The sequence below is a fragment of the Squalius cephalus genome, assembly GCF_949319135.1.
Source record: "Squalius cephalus genome assembly, chromosome: 10".
NCBI classification, from domain to species: domain Eukaryota; kingdom Metazoa; phylum Chordata; class Actinopteri; order Cypriniformes; family Leuciscidae; genus Squalius; species Squalius cephalus.
Window position 1 is genome coordinate 35,721,546 of NC_137131.1, and position 20,494 is coordinate 35,742,039.

The 20,494-nt window shown below is 36.9% G+C and overlaps 1 protein-coding gene across 4 annotated transcripts in view; it reads left to right on the plus strand.

Annotated features, from left to right (window-relative positions):
• dock9b (dedicator of cytokinesis 9b) overlaps positions 1-19,277 on the plus strand; it is an 87,451-nt gene extending 68,174 nt beyond the window's left edge. For all 4 annotated transcript variants that reach the window (XM_079882629.1, XM_079882627.1, XM_079882626.1 and 1 more), the window contains 16 exons: positions 1,314-1,450; positions 2,548-2,654; positions 2,752-2,889; positions 4,638-4,820; positions 5,809-5,922; positions 7,341-7,556; positions 7,779-7,836; positions 9,218-9,324; positions 10,746-10,868; positions 10,980-11,093; positions 12,491-12,637; positions 13,729-13,939; positions 15,140-15,330; positions 17,017-17,117; positions 17,210-17,348; positions 18,238-19,277. In XM_079882629.1, the coding sequence (XP_079738755.1) occupies positions 1,314-1,450; positions 2,548-2,654; positions 2,752-2,889; positions 4,638-4,820; positions 5,809-5,922; positions 7,341-7,556; positions 7,779-7,836; positions 9,218-9,324; positions 10,746-10,868; positions 10,980-11,093; positions 12,491-12,637; positions 13,729-13,939; positions 15,140-15,330; positions 17,017-17,117; positions 17,210-17,348; positions 18,238-18,363 (2,212 nt within the window). In that variant the 3' untranslated portion in view covers positions 18,364-19,277. The remainder of the gene's footprint in view (positions 1-1,313; positions 1,451-2,547; positions 2,655-2,751; positions 2,890-4,637; positions 4,821-5,808; positions 5,923-7,340; positions 7,557-7,778; positions 7,837-9,217; positions 9,325-10,745; positions 10,869-10,979; positions 11,094-12,490; positions 12,638-13,728; positions 13,940-15,139; positions 15,331-17,016; positions 17,118-17,209; positions 17,349-18,237) is intronic.
• Positions 19,278-20,494: the final 1,217 nt, after the last annotated feature.

Below are 20,494 nucleotides of genomic sequence, written 5' to 3' on the forward strand. Positions count from 1 at the left end.
ATGCTGACTCATTCAACTAACTCACTGCTCTGTGTGTATGTGTGCTGAGGCATTTCCACATTCATGCTTTCTTAGTAGTCTAACCGCAGAAGGTGTTGTGGTATCATGTTTAGCTATTTATCACCTGCATGTGTCCATTAAACACAATAAGTACAATAATATCCTCACACCTATGCACTTAGTGCTTATATCATCATGTCCTGCTCTTTGTCCAGTGGGCAATCAGTCACATGACTAATGGATGCCAGCATCTAATGTACTGTATTAACATCTATTATGAACCATCTATAATCATGAGTATCAATACAGATGTAACTTTGTGGCATATACATATATTGGCTAGTTAGATAATGTGACGTGTGCGATATATAGAAGTATAGAAGTTAACTATAGTGAATGCAGGTGTTTTAAATGGGTCATATCATGAGAAATAAAATTTTCCTTGATAACTTCAAAATGTCCTCCCTAGTCAACAAAACCATCGATTGAAACTAATCTGCAAAAACAGCTCCTTCCATATTTCAATCCCATCTTGATAGTTTGTGTGGTGCATTTTAGCATGGATTATTTTGGGAACTTGTCTTAAAGTAATGCAAGCTTTGCAAAGAGGTTTTTATTGATGGAAACTGTATTGACTTGTCAACAAAACTGCTGATCATAAGCCTGTTGCTCATTTCAAAGAAGCATTCTCATAAAAGTGTTTACTTCCATTCAAAAGTTTGGGCTCAGTAAGATTTGTTGTTGTTTAAATAAATAAATAATTTTATTTTGCAGGGGAGTATTCAATTATAATTGTACAAAAATTCAGTTTCAAATAAATATTATTTTGAACTTTTTATTCATCAAAGAATCCTGTAAAAATTGTCATGGTTCTTTAACATTGATAATAATAGGACATATTTCTTGAGCAGCATATCAGCATATTAGAAGGCTTATGTGACACTGAAGACTGGAGTAATGATGCTGAAAATTCAGCTTTGCCATCACAGAATAAATTGTAATCATAGTATTTCACAATATGAATGTTTTACTGCATTTGTATTTATTTATTAAAAACAGCCTTGGTGAGCATAAGGAAGAATTTCTTTCCATCTTTATGACCCCAAACTTTTGAATGAGACTGTACAGCCCGTTTAATGCTAAAAAAAGAGGGTGGAACGTGGTCTAAAAACCTTTCACCAACATTATACTCTATGTGGACGTCAGGGTAAAAAAAATGATATCAATGATATGACCCCTACATGTATTTTTATACTGTATATAAGTGATAGACAGCTTACTAGAACTCTCATAAAGGCTTTGCTTTTCCTCAGAAGCCAGGAGGGGGTGGGGTTTATAGCTCCGGACAGGAAGTCGTTGACTCTTCCTGTGTCTCGTAACAGAGGGGGCGTCATGCACACACGCTTACACCAGCTGGGCAGCCTGGAGAACGCACACACTTTCAACCACAGTAAGACACAGTAACACGCATTCATTTCTTGAACACTCCTCATCCTTCACAGCCTATCTAAAATGAACATTTAGAAGAACTTGATATGCATTGACAATCATGAAAATTATACTTTGTATGTGTATGTTTCAGTCTGAGAATTTGTTCTTGGGATCTTTGTAGAATAACCGGTAAGAGCTTCTTGGGTTTCAAGGGAACCAAAACAGCACCATGCATATTTTACACACGTCATCCTTTGCACAATTTTGGCACACCTTCACTGCAGAGTAAATTAAGTTTTGCAGTCCAGTGCTTCTCAATCCTGGGTTCTCAACACTTCCAGGACCACCCAGCAAATAGGGAACATTCTCAGAACTTGGGCTTACGTTCTTGCAAGGTGCACTTTAAGTTATGAACAAATGTTCTTCCATGGAACTTTTTTTTTGTTCGTCTAACATTTTTCAAATGTTACTACTTGTTTCAGAAAGTTCAGACAACATTCAAAAATAATAGAAAGGGGTCACTTGCGCTTCAGCCTGGTTGGTGCTCACGGAACAGGACGCAAAAATCCACAGAGGAGACCCAAGGTCTAGCTAGGACCAAGGAACAGGACCGGAGCACACAACATTTTAAATAGTTTTATTAATGGTACAAAACGACTAACATTTCGACGCCCATGCGTCTTCATTTGACTCTGAAGAAGACGCATGGGCGTCGAAATGTTAGTTGTTTTGTACCATTAATAAACTATTTAAAACGTTGTGTGCTCCGGTCCTGTTCCTTGGTCTCCTCTGTGGATTCAAAAATAATACTCCAATGATGTTAGCAAAATTATTAAATGTAATGTTCCCTTAATATTTGCATTACCAAGAAAAAATGGTTTTAGAACATTTGAAAAACTGGATGTTTAGAGGACATCCAGAAATAAAGTTTTTATAACTCAATGGGAATGTTAGCAAAACTTCTTAGAATATATTTTGGTTTGCTGGCCTGAGAACCACTGATGTAGTCCAACCAGAGAGAGTAAGAAAATGCTGAGAGGCCAAAGCAGCTTTTCTCAGTTCTGTTCAGTTTAGTTATTAAATGATATGATCTTTCTTTTCCTCTTTCTCCTCCAGCATCTTGCCACGGTGATGCTGACGCGTGTCTCCTGGAGGCTAACGTCTCAACGGAAGTGTGCTTGACTGTGCTGGACACACTCAGTGTCTTTATCATGGGCTTTAAGGTACCGACAACAAGTGGAAATGTGTGTTTATTAGTACGAAATGAACAAAGATCAGTTCTTCCCTGAAGCGCTTTCATATTAAACCATGCATCCACAGACGCAGCTGTGTGCTGATTTGGGTCATAACCCGCTGATGAAGAAGGTTTTCCAGGTTCACCTCTGTTTCCTTCAGATCCCCCAGTCAGAGACGGCACTGAAGCAGGTCTTCACCTCCCTACGTACCTTCATTTACAAGGTACTCTTACTGTTGATTCCTGGGAAATGGCAGGGAAACGTTGTCTCCCAAATGAGGAAATTTTCCGTCAATGACGGGGAAAGAGATAATAATGTTCTCAAAATGTTAGCACAAAAAAGCCATTATCTATAAATCATTCAGAGAATGTTTTTTTTCTGAACCGTTTTAGTTGCACTGTTGGACATCTAACATTTTGAAATGTTACTTCTCGTTTCAGAATGTTCAGAGAACATTCAAAAGGAACATTACTATAATGTTTGCGAATTGGAATGTTCCCTTAAAGGGTCATTTCACCCATTTGAACATTGTTTTTTATTTAAAGTGGGTCATATATGTAGTCGAAATGTAAAATAATTTTTGAATTTGGTGCCTTCGTGACCGAGAAAAGACAAAAAATAACTTCAGAACGCATTTGTATGAAAGACAACAACTCCCACAATGCACCACATTGCACAGCTCCGCAAGCCACTCCCACTAATCCAGAAAGCGCATATCTTCCTATAAGAGAAATCACTCTTCCGTCTACAAGGCTAGCTACTACCAGAGCTTGAAATTCATTTCACATTCACACAAAATGTCTAGTTAGTTGGCGAACTCATATAGTGCATTACTCCTCGTTTGTATTTCTTTCGAAAAGGTGAATTATTGCATGGTACCTGGATGTTCAGTCAGAACATATGCGGTGCGAAACTAGGATAGTTCTCAACACAAACGTCCGTGTCCTCGTCTGATTCAGAGATTTCGTCCAGGAGAAATTGTCATCGTTGAAATTCTTTGCCGCAGACGGACTCTATCTCTGTGTTCGTAGCGGTTCGTAGCTGCATTGTGAGATCACCGGCGCCACCAGTCCGCCCTAACTCGAGCCAGTCCGGGCTCCTCGTCCGCGGCAGGCAGGTCTTCTGCCTCGGCTGCTCTTCGCTATAATGCGGCTTGTAAAGGTAGCCACAAACACCTGATTCAAGCATCAGACTTCCGAAATCCTCTTCTTCTATATCATATTGAGCACTCTCCTCCGCTATTGTCATTACTTTACATCTGTCTCCACAGCGCCTGTTAGCTTAGCTTCAAACAAGATGGAGGATATTGCTTTCAGTTTCAGAGCGTAAAGTCCCACCCACTGATCTGTAATAGGTCTGTAGCGTGAGCGCGCCCCACCCTGGGAAAGATGAGAAACCAGTGTCTGTAGTCTTAACAGAAATCCCCCCCTCTAACACTTCCTCCTACAATGACGCAAAATGACGATTTTTGCGTCATTGTAGGAGGAAGTGTAAGAGGTAAATAACAGATTTCTCCCGTCTCAGGGGAAAATGAGAGAGTGTTGCACGACCATTCAATAGTATGACTGGGTTTCTAACAATGCAAAGCTTAATGCAAATGGGTGAAGTGTCCCTTTAACGTGTGTATAACCAAGAAAAAAAACGTTTTTAAACCATAAAATAATTGGTGTTTTGAACATTCAGAAACTAACATTTTCATAACCTAATGGCAATGTTAGCAAAAAGTTCTGAGGACATATTTTTGCTAGCTGGTCAGTAAAATAGAATATTTCCTGATATATTTTCTCACCGGCTCTTTGTATAGCATTTCAGTCAGTTTACACTTCCTGCCACTGATTTTTGTATTGCCTTCACAATTGATCACATAGTTATGGAATTAAATGTCCAACATGAGTGTACACATCGTGTTGTTAATTTTTATTTTCATAAACCTCATCCTACACTACATGTGTCTTTTTCTCTCTTTCTCAGTTTCCCTGTACGTTTTTTGACGGCCGGGCGGATATGTGTGCCTGTTTTTGTTATGAGATTCTGAAGTGCTGTAATTCCAAACTGAGCTCCATACGCAGTGATGCCGCCCACCTGCTCTATTTCCTCATGAAGAGCAACTTTGAGTACAATGACAGGAAGTCCTTTGTCCGCACACACCTGCAGGTAAGAGAGGGATAAGAGGGTAATGGGTGAGGTGTCAATCTAGAGCAGCTGTTCCCAACCTCCTTAACTCTCAGGACCCCCAGTGGACAATATTTGAAGGTCCTCAAAGATATTACAGGGATAGTTCACCTAAAAATGTACTCACCCTCAAGTTGTTCCAAACCTGTTTGAGTTTCTTTTTTCTGCTGAACACAAAAGAAGATATTTTAAAGAATGTTGGTAACCCAGATAGTTGACGCATCCATTGACTTCCATAGTAGGAAAAAAAAATACTATGGAAGTCAATGGGTGCCGTCAACTGTCTGGTTACCAACATTCTTCAAAATATCTTCTTTTGTGTTCAGCAGAAAAAAGAAACTCATACATCTCATAACAACATGAGAGTGAGTAAGTGATGACAAAATTTTCATTTTTGGGTGAACTATCCCTTTGACGGTATTCAGACTTTTATGTACAGAACCTAAGAGAGGCAATGCATATAACTATGAATAATTAAAATAATTACATTAAATAATTCCAGAACTTTCAGTAATTTAATGTTCTTCAGGGTTCAATAATACATTTAAATTTATTATAAATGATACATTTTCTTGGCTTTAAGATTTTATTAATTTCTGTGACTTTTTCCAGGTCAAGAATTCACACTTTTAAAATTCCCTCAAATATCCAGGTTTTCCAAGACTATGAGAATCCTGGTTCTTAAATATAACCGGCAGTTGTTACAGATTACAATAAAAATATAATCTTAGATCTTGATTTTTAGCTTGCTATAAAACTTGTTTTGTCTTATATATAATAATTTTAAGTAATCTTTCAGCTCACTTGGAAGTTTGATTAGGTCCCTTAGTGGGTCCCGGGCCCCTTGGTTGAGAATCACTGATCTAGAGAGCCCCTTTGCAAGTTCATACTGAACTTTTTTTTTCCTTTCAATATTCTGACATAATCTGGCTAAAGTACCTTCCAATGTATTTCGAAAAAAAATTCTCAGGTGGTGATTGCAGTCAGTCAGCTGATCGCTGATGTCATCGGGATTGGTGGGACACGGTTCCAGCAGTCACTGTCCATTATTAATAATTGTGCCAACAGTGATAAAACTGTAAAGGTAAAACCTTCAGGTTAATTCCTTATTTTGTTTCATTTGCAAGACAATAATCTATTTAAAAATAGTCTGAAAGATCAGATTTCAATATATATATATATATATATATTTATATTAGGGCTGTCAAAGTTAGCGCGTTAATAACGCGTTAACGCAAAATCATATTAACGGCACTAATTTTTTTAACGTGCGATTAACGCAGCGCGTATTTTCTGTTTGACCCGTGGCCCAACCCCTAGTTGGAGAAATGGAGATAGACAGTGTTGCCAACTTAGCGACATTGCAGACCCCTTTAGCGATTTTTTCCCTTCAACAAAGCGCCCAAACCTTATTTAGTTTCTGAGAATCTACCGGTACCGCCGGTACTGCTCTCTCAGCACGCACGCGCGCCTCTCTCTCTCTCGCTCTCTCTCTGCGTCTCGCGCTGGAGGAGCAGCGCTTTAATTCAGTTAAGCACAGATATTATGTTGCTTCTCTATTTTTACAAGTAGGCTATAGCCGAAATCAGAGCACAGATATTGTCTTTATCTTATGTGAATTTGATTTCACCAGATGACGGCTCAATTATCAGAATTTTTGTGCAGATTAACTTAACATCTTGGAAGGGAGAGCTGGTTATGTCTTAATGGGTCGCGTTTCAGTCACCATTTCAAATTCATTCCGTTGGTTGACAACAGAAACAGTAAAATAGGCCTATACCAATGAAAACAGTTTTGTTGAGAATTTAGCTTCATCAAAATGGGCACAGAGAGAGACAAACTACAATGTAATAGGCTAATAAATAATAAATGTACATTTAGCATTTTCAGAAGAGCTGCCCTGTCATGCAAAAATCTAAACATGTTTGTGTTAGTAAATTGCTCAGTGCAAAGAAAGAGAAGTAATGGTAACCTGGCATGTTTTTGTTCTTTCTACGTGTCTAATAGACATGAACAAGTTCTTTGAAAAACATCTGTGACCTTTGAAACATGTCTCATCCTTATGCTCTATATTGACTATGGTTTCAATAATAAACATACATTTGCATAAAGCATCTATATTTATCCATGCCCACGTTGATTAGAGTATTACAAACTTGAAAAGTATTCATTTAAGGTACATTTAGAACAAATAAAAAAATGTGCGATTAAATGCGATTAATCGCGAGTTAACTCATGACAATATGCGATTAATCGCGATTAAAAAATTTAATCGATTGACAGCCCTAATTTATATACTTTACAGCATTCATATTATTATAGATTGCTACTTGAGTAAGTAGCATCTGCTAAGAAAATCAATGTTAACAATAAATGCTGTTAGAATAACACTGAACACCATAAACTAGTAGATCATCAGCTTTTTATATTCAAATCACATGTATAAGTCACATCAGATGTGACCGTTTGCTCATCCTGCACTCTCTCTTCCTGTTCCCCCAGCACACTGCTTTTCCCTCGGATGTGAAGGACCTGACCAAGCGGATCCGGACGGTACTCATGGCCACTGAGCAGATGAAGGAACATGAAAAAGACCCAGAGATGCTGGTGGACCTGCAATACAGCCTGGCCAAATCCTACACCAGCACCCCGGAGCTGCGCAAAACCTGGCTGGATAGCATGGCCAAAATCCATGTCAAGAACGGAGATCTGTCTGAGGTAAGACAGCCAAATAATGCTAATTAATAAACTAAAGGCTCTTTAAATCCATAAATGACTTAGATTTTAAGTTTGACTTATATTCCTTAATTTCACTGTTTATTCTCTGTATTTTAGTTTAACATTTCATTCAGCATCAGTTTGTTTGATGGTGCAGTAAATCAATGGCTGGTGGATAACGTGTTACACCAATGACATCATCAAGGGCTTATTTTTCTTTAGGCAGCAATGTGTTACGTGCATGTGGCAGCACTGGTGGCTGAGTACCTGAAGAGGAAAGGTGAGGGGTTCACTAGGGGGCACACTAAACATAGTTTGCATGTACTGTACTAGAGTCAGAAATAAAAAAAATCAATCAAGATGCGATATTTGGAATGGAAATTCAGATACGTTTTTGCCTTTATGAGCGCATTTAAACACACTGTTATCTATTTGTCAAATACTTTGTTTGTAAAAGCGTTAATTAAAACGAATGTCACATTTTGAACAATAATGGCTTGTAAAATCATACATTAAATACAAGAGTAGCTAAATGTATGTTACATGTTCCTTTGGTTTTGTGTTTCTTGCTTTTGTTATTTGGACTTTTATTTTGAAGTGTATTTTCTGTTCTCATTGTTCCCAGTGTTCACTTCATTTGTTTAGTGTACCCTGTAATGTGAGGTGTTTCAGAAAGACGGAGAAGAGGATTCAATTGCAACATAGAACATTTATTAAAAAAAGTAACAAAATAAATCCAATCAATGGGAGACACAGGCAAGAAAAAGTATATCCAGAGTATATCCAAACACGGGGCAAGGCAGGCAAAACAGAACTGATAGCAATGCACGTGTGGGTATAAATACACAGGGTAACAAGAGGCAAACAAGGAGCAGGTGTGGGTAATCAATCACTATGATAACAAGTGGGAACAAAGTAAAACAGGAACTAAACACAGGAAGTGAACAATGGCAACAGATAATGCACTTCAAAATAAAAGTCCAAATAACAAAAGCAAGAAACACAAAACCAAAGGAAGTCCAGATAAAAAGTCCAGATAAAAAAAAAAAAAACAAGCAATACAAAATCAGGGAACATGTAACAACAGTATGAGATACAGTATATGATATATTAATAGGTTTGGTCAAAATAATGAATCATAAAAACTTTTGGAACTATTTTATTAGCAATAATTAATTTGTAAGATAAGTTCTTTTCATTAAAGAACTTGAGCTCTATGTTTTGGCTGGCTTGTCATTATGTTTTGAAGGCTGTGATAATTGAACTTATTTTTCTAGTATTCAGGTAAAAGGTGATTTAACATGTTCTCTTCCTTGAATGCACGAAAGAACGCACACACACGCATATATTTATAAAGGCGTCTTGTTCAAGGTTCAACTATATTTTGCAATCTGGAGTTCTTTGTGAATTTCTTTGGTTATCTCTTTGTGATAACAGCACTAATAATGCAGGGTCAAGAAATAGTGCACATCTATGCACACAAAAACACACACTCACATATTATGAAATGTGAACATTATTTACAGAGGGTATTCTTGAGGTGTGATCTTTCTCTTAATACCTAGTGTGTGTGTGTCCAAGTGTCTGACCTTTTGTGAAAGTTTTGCAGTTTATTAAACCTGCTTTAACCTATTCCGCTTGCTATATCTTCTCCTTGGCAGGAATGTTTCGTCAGGGCTGCTTGGCATTTCGTGTGATCACACCCAACATCGATGAGGAGGCAGCCATGATGGAGGATGTGGGCATGCAGGACGTTCATTTCAATGAGGTTCAAACCAGCTTGCTACTGATCACATTTATATAGTTCATGAATCACGGCCCCTTAATCCTGCCACTCTCTTCCTTGATGAAGAAGCACTGGAATGAATTCAAAACTCTCCTTTAAAACAACGTCAGTCAAATGTTCTCATTTCTTATCTAATCAGTATCAATTGCCCCTGTCCAGAGGGTGTGTTAGTAAAGGAAGTCCAGATAATGAGCCCTGATTAGCCCTGAGTGTCCCTCATCACTGTGAATAGTCAGATTGCGCATTTAATGAACTCTTTGAGTAACATTTACATTTTGTTCAGTGCATACACTTGTGATAAAAGATCGTCTTTGCGGTCGGAGTTCATCAAATGCTTTTGGACTTGTTGGAGTGGAGTAAATGTCCTTAGATTGCTTCAATGTGCATGTGGTGTAAAACCAGCAAAAGCCCAATAAACACGCTGAGATGAACCAAATCACTAGAGAAAGGCCCTCACCTGTTGTTAACACTGAATCAGGCTGGTTAAACTAAAGCCCACATGAGTTAGAAATCAGTTCAGTTCCCATAGTGTGACCTAGTGGTTAAAGGTCTGGATTGATAGCCAAAAGGTTGTATTTCAAACCCATTAACATTGTTCATTTTAGAAAGACACTTGGATTAAATTAAATGACAGATTAGTTCAGTTTTGTCACAATTTGTTCAGAGAAAATAAGAAAAAAAGGTTCAAAAGAATTCAATGGGGCAGTACCTTTTCAAAAGTTTCACCTTTGGACCTTATTTACCCCTAAAAGGTGCATATTTTTAGTTAGGTACATATTAGTACTACATATTAGTGTACCACCCCAAGGAACAACTTTTGTATCTTTTTTTCTGTGAATGTTGCATTTGGAAGCATCATGTAAAGTGCATTGATGATGAGATTAGGGATGCACCGATATGAACATTTTGGCCGATAACCGATAATTCTTTAGATTTGAAAGCCGATAACCGATATATTGGCTGATAAATCTAAATCCAATTTTTTTAAATATATTTTGAAAGCCTGATTACAAAAACCAAAGTCTCACCATTAAAAGGCATGTCCCAAACACACAATTAGAATGTTTTCATTTTCATTTTATGTAGCCTATATGATAGACTTGTGCTGCACGTGTTTTACTTAACTGTATTTTCCTTTTTTGAAATGATTCCAATCATATTTTAAGCAGTTCAAAACCATCATTGCGAACTGAAGTGTCTCAGTGGAAGGAAATTATCCATTATTTATCGGTTTTAATATATCGACCAAATTTTCTTATCGGGCCGATAACTATAACATTAAAAATGACGTATATCGGCCGATACTGATGTGGTGGCCGATATATCAAGCATCCCTAGTTGAGATACAGTATTGCACATGGGAATGTGAAAGTATGTAATTATATATGTATGCCTCTCTGCAGGAGGTGCTGATGGAGTTGCTAGAAGCTTGTGCTGATGGTTTATGGAAAGCTGAACGTTACGAACTTATTTCGGATATATACAAACTCATCATCCCAATTTACGAACAACGCCGAGACTTTGAGGTGCACACACACTGTTTATGCATTATTGGAAATTCAAATTTAACATTTACCAGAAATGTAGTATATACTCGAATGTAGACAGTATGAATGTAGCTTTGTGCTGTTGTGTAGAAACTGGCCCACCTGTATGACACATTACATCGGGCTTACACTAAAGTGATGGAAGTGATGCATTCTGGGAAGAGACTACTTGGCACCTTTTTCAGAGTGGCATTTTTCGGCCAGGTAAGACAATACAAAGTTTTTACCAGTCCAGCTAACACAGACAGTTTGAGGATTGAGCTGCACAATAGGACAAATATAGCTGTATTTTATTTTAAAGGGATCATATCATGTGGAACCAAATTGTCCTTGATTTTTTTTTTTATATAAAAATGTTTTTGGTTTGACTCAAAACTTCCTCGCCAGTCCAAAAATAAGGAAAATCTATTGAAACTGATCTTCATTTAATTTTTTAAATGTTTGGATTTCTGACCAAAAAAAAAAAAAAAATATATATATATATACAGTATATATATATATATATATATATATATATATATATATATAGTCTTTGTGTTGTTTATATGTGTTTTTTCGGTCATCAGAAACTACCAGAGAAGTTTTTAAAAAGTAGAGAAGGTGGAAAATGGTTACTTAACTGTTTTAGGCAGGAAATACACATTACGATTGGAATTCAGGGAGAAAATTCAGTGATAAAAATGTATGATGTGACCTCTTTAAAAATAAGCATTCCTGTATGCATGATAATATACCCTGCATGATAGCTTGAGTCTTGTAAAGCATGTCTAAGTCATTGTGGGTCTCAGTTAATCAATCTTTTCTGCTCTTTTTTTTCTTTCCTAAGGCTGCGGTAAGTGTTGTTGTGGACTGTGTGTGTGTGTGTGTGTGCTGTCCCACTCATTGTCAGGCAAAATTTTGCTTTGACCATAACAGTCTCACTATACTTCTGTTTGTTTGTCTGCGTGCATAAGGCTTTTGGTTTAGAGGAGGAGAAGGCCTTTTTCTGTGTGCTGCTAATTTCCTTCAACCTTCATCAATCTTTAAACGCAAAACACATTCTCTCATCTGTAAATCCTGTCATTTCTTCATTCCGGGTTGAGCCAGGCAGCACTCTGACTCATTGTTTACAATGGAAGCCATTTTTAAATGGGTTTGGGCCATAAAAATGAGCTAGGCAACACTTAGTGAGCTCTTTCGCTATACGCTGTGCCCATTAACCTCACAGAAGCTTTGCGATTTTATGGCTTGAGCTGTTTCAGTGAAAACACAGTGAAAGCTGCTTAAGTGCTGATGTCTCAAAAGTGTCTATGTCGGACAACAGAGAATAAAAGATAGCACTGATTATTTAAGGATAACACGAATTCTATGAAGATGTATCTCTGCCATGGTGTGTTATCAGGATTGCTTTGAAATCATGAATACGTTGGAGGTTTGTAAGACAGTTAAATGTCAAAGTGTGTGTCCGTCAGTCATAACTTTTCATTTCCACTTGTGATGTAGAGGTTTGTTGATTGTGAGATTGAAACCAGCTTTTGTTGGCTGTACATTACAGTAATAACACCAACAGTGCATGCATGCGTCACACATAGATTGTGATGGAGATGTTGTGTGTTTTTCAGGGTTTCTTTGAAGATGAGGATGGAAAGGAATATATCTATAAAGAACCAAAATTTACTCCTCTCTCAGAGATTTCCCAGCGTCTCCTCAAACTTTACTCAGACAAATTTGGCCAAGAAAATGTCAAAATGATCCAGGACTCCGGCAGGGTGAGCACGTGCACACTCATATTTTATCAGCATTCTGGGAATAGGTGAAAGCTCAGGCAACTGTGTATAATATGAGCCTACATACACAGATTACACTAGTACACATTCACTGTAAAAAAACAAAAATGTACTCATGTTGTTGTAAAACTGTATGAATTAATTTTTTCTGTGGAACATGAAAGAAGACATTTTGAGAAAAGTCAATAAGCTTTGTTTGGTTACCAACATTCTTCCAAATATCTTCTTTTGTGTTCCGCAGAAGAAAGAAATGCATACAGGTTTGGAACCACGTGACATGACAGAATTTTCATTTTTGGATGGAGTATCACTTTTAAAAATTACGGCAACTGTTTGCGTGTCTTATAATGTCATGTTTTCATAGTTTAGCTAAAGCAGTGGTTTTCAAACTCTGCAAAAAAGTTATTTAAAAATGTAAATAAATATCTTATTTGAGAGTACATCTAATATACATTTCTATGACAAATGCTTATGTCATGGAGAGCAAAGTGCTTGTTGACAATACCACCACGTGATTTGATGAGCACTCATCACATGATCACTCATCAGACAGAAAACATGCATGAAATACACAGACCTCAGCACTAGGTACATGAATAACAACAATGTAACAATCAAATTCATTGAATGTGTTAGGAACAAGAAAGGAATAAACTTATCTTGACAAGACAATAGTTAACTAGTTTAATTTCAGTGTAAAACAGTCAATGTAAGCATATGTAATACATTAAAATGTATGTATGGCCCATTGCATGCTGGAAAATAGGCATCATCCACAAAACCATTTTTTGGGTTAGGCCTAGTTGCCTTAAAAATTAATCCAGGTCACCTGCTATGCTTATTGGTTTGACTTCTGAGTATAAAGGATATAGTAAAATAGAAAAGCTATATTATGATTATTTACTTGATCCAAGACTAATTTTTACAGTGTTTACACAAACCCACACAAGAAGTTCATTGCACCATAAAACCCAATGCACTTACAGACAAGTTTTCTGTTTATTCATGTTTTATCAGCATTTTACTGGTCTCCTCCCACCCTAACCTTTGACCTTCTTCCTCATCTGTCTCAGGTGAACCCTAAAGATCTGGAGGCAAAGTTTGCATACATCCAAGTGACGCATGTGACGCCGTATTTAGAGGAAAAGGAGCTGGAAGAGAGGAAGACTGACTTTGAGAGGAGCCACAACATTCGCCGTTTTGTGTTTGAGACTCCATTCACAGAGTCAGGCAAGAGGCACGGCGGGGTCGAGGAACAGTGTAAACGCAGGACGGTGCTCACTAGTGAGTGATCACTACCTCTGACCCCACAATGGTTACTGTTGTGGAAAAAAAGTGCGCATGAAACATACAGGAAGAGTGAAGAGATCCTATCTATTTTATATTTTTAATTTTTAAATAAATTAAAATTTAATTTTAATTTTAAATTAAATTTAAATTAAAAAAAATAAAAAATAAATACATTTTTAGATAAAAAAAAACAAAAACAGTAAATTTCTGTAATATTACAATTTAAAATAACTGTTTACTATTTTAATATATCTATAAATGTAATTTATTCCTGTGATGACAGCTCAATTTTCAGCATTATTACTCCAGTCTTCAGTTTCACAAGATCCTTCAGAAAACATTTGAATATGCTGATTTGATGTTCAAGAAACATTTCTTATTGATTATCACAGTTAAAACATTTTTTACTGCATTATTTAGTGTGGAAACTGCTATTGTGTTTTTTGTTGTTTTTTCAGGATTCATTGATGAAAAGAAAGAACAGCATTTAGTTGAAATAGAAACCTTTTGTAACACAAATCTCTTTAGTGTCATGTTTGATCAATTCAATTCTTCCTGGTTGAAAATGAAGTTTCAAACAAACAAACAAATTCTGACCCCAAACTTTTGATTGACAGTGTACGTGTTTTACCTTAATCCATAACATCCATAAATCATTGATTATGTTGTGTTTACCATATAAGTGCACCTGTAGACAGGGAAACACGTACAGTGGCCTATGTCCTTTGCCTCCTTATGGTTTAATACATTTATTTCACCAACTAGTCCAGGAACGATAATCTTTATTACATTTGATCTGTACTTCCTGTATTAACACTGTACACCCTGATCTTGAGCGGTGGTGTTCGAAAACAATTAATCAAAGTCTTCTTAATCTCAAGTTTACTGTTGTTCAGTGCTATAAAAGCAACCAGGAAATTTCAAAGTTTAACCCTGATCTTCATCCTCTCATAAATTTTCCGATCAGATCTGGCCATTGAGGCAGAATGACCTTCTTTGAGAGTGTGTTGTAAATAAAACACTTTTCACAGTTTCAAGGTCTGCCATCTACAGGGAACATAAACCCTGATTACTGCACAAACATGAGTAGATTTCAGATGGGACCTTAATGTTTGTTCTTCTAGCCTCTCTAAATATACCATTGCATCCATTTTATGTTTATTTACTCTTTCTTCTCCAATCGTTCTGTTTCAGCTACACACTGTTTCCCGTATGTGAAAAAGCGCATAGCAGTGATGTATCAGCACCACACAGACCTGAGCCCCATCGAGGTGGCCATAGATGAGATGAGCGGGAAGGTGGCGGAACTCAGAGCCCTCTGTGCAACCAGTGAGGTCGACATGATCCGCCTGCAACTTAAGCTTCAGGGAAGCATTAGTGTACAGGTGTGTGAGACACAAATGAACCCTGAGACAACATTTTAGGCATTGATACAGAGACTGTGGCAAAAGTTACGTTGTTTTCCTCTGGCACTCTTAGAAAAAATGTTTTTGTTAATTGAAATAACGCTAAAATAAAATCGTCATTGCGAGTTTACGCTTTGTAATTACTACAGTTTTGCAAGATCTACAAGCACGTGAAGGCTTTTTATATTTCAAATCATTACGGCAATTACCACATTTTGTGAACGCATCTTCATTTAGGCGCTAGGTGTGTTTGACTTGAAGCGGCGCTGCGCAGACCGATCGGTGTATGACATAGTACATTAGACAAGTATTTAGAATACTTTGTCATACACAAGTCGGTCTGCGAAGCGCCACTTCAAGTTGAGCACACCTGTTGATAGCAATGCCATAGAAATGCAAAATTCCAGTCCGAGTACTTTGAACAGCTTTGAATAGAAGCTTCGTGTTGTTATCTCGAGACTACGGTAACTACGACCTGGCGTGAACGCAGCAAATGAAAACTTACTTAGCAACCATAACAACAAAGGAAACAGGGAATAATGTCGACAAACTAAAAGTCCTTGAAAATGAAACGGAAACAACAACGGAACGAGACAATAACACTCAAACTAACACTGGTCAGAACGCAGAATACCAGAATGCACTGCAATTAGAAAAAAATACATCCAAGACGTCCAGCAACAGAGACGGTTTAATTTAATTTAATTAAAAATGCACTATTTTAGCCAATATGTGTGTGTACTATGTTGTTTGCTAAGCAACATGCTAACATGTTTACCCTTAAGTTGCTCCTCATGTACAGAATCAATTACTTTTCAATGACAAATTATGCACTGCAGCAATTTATATGCAAATGCTCCATAATGTTCATTTTTAGTGCCATGAAAACTGATCCAGTGATTATTTTTACTGGCAAAACATCCTGTTTTTGATCGGATTTTCTGTAGCTACAATAAAAAATACACTACTGGGGTCAGTAAGATTTCTGAAAATAATTGTATTCTATTTTATCCATCAAGGACACATTAAATGGATTGAACATTGACTTTAAAGACATTTATAATGTTACAAAAAATACATATTTCAAATAAATGCTGTTCTTTTCAAAGAATCCTGCAAAAATAATGTATTATGATTTTCACAAAAATACAACACAATGGTTTTAATAAGAAATGTTTCTTGAGTAACAAATTAGGATATTAGACTGATTTCTAATGTGACACTGAAGACTGGAGTAATGATGCTAAAAATTCAGCCTTGCCATCACAGTAATAGATTACATTAATTGTAATAATATCTCACATTATTACTGTTTTTACTGCATTTTTATCAAATAAATGCAGCCTTGGTGAGCGTAAGAGAACATATTATTTCAAAAACATTTAAAAAAGAAATCGTACAGACCCAAACTTTTGAACAGTAGTGTATAACTGTAAAAAACTAAATTCATACCTATAGTTGTGTAGCCCACTAAACATTTTGGGCTGTTCAGCAGTAGGAACGGCTACTATGGACTAATAATACAGCAACTTGTTAATGTCTAAAATTAAAAGCTTTCAGTCATTTAATTCCTGCAAAAAAACGGCCCCAAGTACACTTTTACCAATACATCTCACACACACAGATTTGAAGTGATCTATTTTTCCCTAAATACTTTCTCTTTAGGTCAATGCTGGGCCACTTGCGTATGCCAGAGCTTTCCTTGATGACGCCTGCGCCAAAAAATACCCAGATAACAAAGTCAAACAGCTTAAAGAGGTCTTCAGGTATATAACCACCATTTGAAAAGCCTTTCAGGATCTCCACACAAATGCCTGCTTTCTTATCATACGTGTTTATATGGTGTTTGTGTATGCAGGCAGTTTGTTGAGGCATGTGGACAGGCTTTAGCTGTGAATGAAAGGCTGATCAAAGAGGACCAACAGGAATATCATGATGAGATGAAAGCCAGTTACAAAGACCTGGCCAGAGAGCTTTCACACATCATGCATGAACAGGTAACCACACACATACACACAAATCTTGGTTCCCTAATGGCCTCGATATACTCACGGGAAAGATCTTTTTCATTTTACACTTAGGGGCAAAAAGAAGTTTGATATACCTTAGCAGCGATATACTGTTAGCAAACATCACGACGCCACCAGCGTTTAAATGATTATGTAAATATTTGCTGCACTTTCCTCTCAATAACAAAATAAACATACGACAGAAATGTGGTGAGAAAACAGCAGTTAAGAAAGCATTTGATCATAGCGATGTGGACATGTTTGCATGAGCTCTGAAATTCGGCACTTCAGTCACGTCACGTTACGTTCATTTAAAGCACTTTATACAATATGTTGCTTTAAAGCAAGCAGCTTTACAGTATTAATCATGAAAAAAAAACAGTGTCAGTGTCGCATTGAAGCAGCTCTCCATTGTGTTACTGTTTTTACTCATGTCTGACCTCAATGGACTGAACGGAAGATTTCCCCATCAAAGAAGGCGGGGCCTCAGAGCCTTCCTATTATGTAGTGGACCAATGGTAGTTCGTTACCAGCTGGACAAAGCTGTTTGCTTTGAAAAGCTGTTTCCAAATTCCCGAAACAAACTCCAAATGAATTTTTTTTTTTGATTTTGTCACATCAGTTCGTTCTTTGATTTCACTTGAAGTATATCGGGGCCTTTACGCCAATGGAAACACGTGGAATCAGAAATATTTACACTGGTAGTTTACCGTGAATGTTGGTTTATGTTTAATATTCACTCGTTCTCTCTCTCTCTTTTGTGCTGGCCTTTGTAGATCGGATGGTAATAATGCAATGAATTCTTCATATTTAAAAAAATTCAGTACACCTCAAGTTTCCGTGTCCTTTCTCATCCTGCACTCTTCCTCTTTGTCAGATCTCCGCTGTGGAGGGCGGAACCAAGAGCGCTCTTTCTGATTCGCTGCATATTTTCAATGCCATCAGTGGCACGCCCAGCGGCACCACCCTGCATGGCATGCCTAGCTCCGCCTCCTCCGTGTGACTTCTCACCCCTGGCCTTAAAGCTCTGACCCCTTCCCACAGCCGGAGAGACGGACAGACTGGAATGCATCGAAAGCGGAAGAACAAAAAAAAAAGAATGGTATTTCATTGTCAGCCTGGTTTCTGCTCAGTCTGGAATGGATCGCCCATCTATCAGAATCCAGGACGTGAGGACAGATCAGGTGTGTCCGGTCTTTGGAATGGCCTGTTACTATTCCCATATGACTGACATAATTGAAAGAGGGTGTTTTTGTTCTTCTCTCATCCTCTCCAGTCCTCCGTTCACAGGTGTTTCCTGTAGAGACTATCACTTTTATTTCCACAACCAGAACAACTTGAAAAAAAAGCCTTTTTACTTTTACATTCTTACATTTTCATGCTTCATCTTTCCATGTATTCCCCCATTCCGGAAGTTAATTGCTGCTCTGTGCTGAGAGAGAGAAGCTAGCGACATCACTTCCTGTGTCCGAGGCAGTAGCGGTCCATCGATTGGTAGCAAAGAGAATATAACTAACTGTGCTTTAGTGTAGCAGGAAGTTTGAGCTTTACTGTACAAAATACCCATGATCACCTGAGCCACTCAAGCTTTTTAGCCCACACTTCCATTTTTTCCCCCTCGTTTAGTTAAAAGCCAAGGAACAAGTGCTGTTTCGTTGTAGCTGAGGTGCAATAATTCTGTCTTTGTCTTGTTTTGGTTCCCTTAAGATCTCTTGCCAAAGGCTAGATGTGAAATATATATATATATATAAATGGACAAAAGAATAAACAAGGATTTTTATAACCATTTATGTTTGTTTAAATGTAAATTGTTTTGTATCGGGGGTTAGATATGGGGGGTATTTTTATTTAAAAGAATCTGTTCTGGAAAGATATTAATGTCCCTAAAATCTCTGAATAAAATGTATTATCTTACATAAGTTCTTGTTTTTCATGCTCCCTATAAACATATTTATTTTATGTTCATCTTTATTACAGTGAACTTTATTATTCACCAACCAAGATCCTTATGAAGATCATTAGAAACGAATTTGTTTTCCTCATCTGTGCATCACATATCTATTATGTTTGGTTTATGGCGTACCACCTTTAGCACGATTGCAAAAACATAGGCCTATCTTTTATGCTGTTATATGTGATTGTTGCCACTTTTAAAGCACCCATACATTATATATTGTTCAAAAGAGATAGAGAATTTTGACGTAGTGTAAGATTTAATTTAGCTTTTTAAAGTGCATTCTGAATAAAACCTGCTGACTTGCTCTCAATCTACACACACAGTCGCTCGTGCCGAACTGCCCCTGCCCCCTCTCCAGCATTGTCACCATTGTATCGCAGCAACATCTCTGTGTGGATGAGGGCAGTTTGTTTACTTCTCTCTTCCAATGAATTAGACATCTCCAAACACCTTTCTTCTAATGTGAGTCTTCATGTCCAGGTTATCGTCTGCTTTTCAGTGCACTTAGCTCATGCAAGCCATTTCAACATTGTTTAACAGCTGACATTGTGCTTTGTGAAAGTGTCATTCACATTACTCTAAATTAGCAGTCAGTAAATCCCATAATGTAAATGTGGACTTGTGTATGCAGCGGCTGTGTTTGTCTATGTTATGGGGATTTCTCTAGACAATGTGATAATGGCATTATTGGGGGAATTTAGAACAAGCATGTGATGTGTTGTTGGGAATGTTTTGATGCGCCAGCATTATTTATCATATCTAATCAACATGCTCTCAGTAAGCTGTTTCAGATAGAAAAGTTAAATATTATTTTAAATCAGCCTCCATTTAAACTTCATTCGTGGGAGTCATATTTTAAGGTTTTGTAAGATAAACAGAATTATTATTGGGGAGATACAATATTAAGAACAGAAAGGTGTATTTAAATGACTTGAAGTGAGTTTTAAAATAATATAATAAAATAAAAATTACTTTTATTTGTTGTTTCGTTTAAATCTTTGATTTTACAAAAAAAAAATAATAAAAAAAAAAAAAAAAAAAAAAAAAAAATATATATATATATATATATATATATATATATATATATATATATATATATAAAAGCACTAATTATCATTGTTATATATATATATGTATAACAATGATGTTTAGTGCTTTTTTATATTTTTTTTTTTTT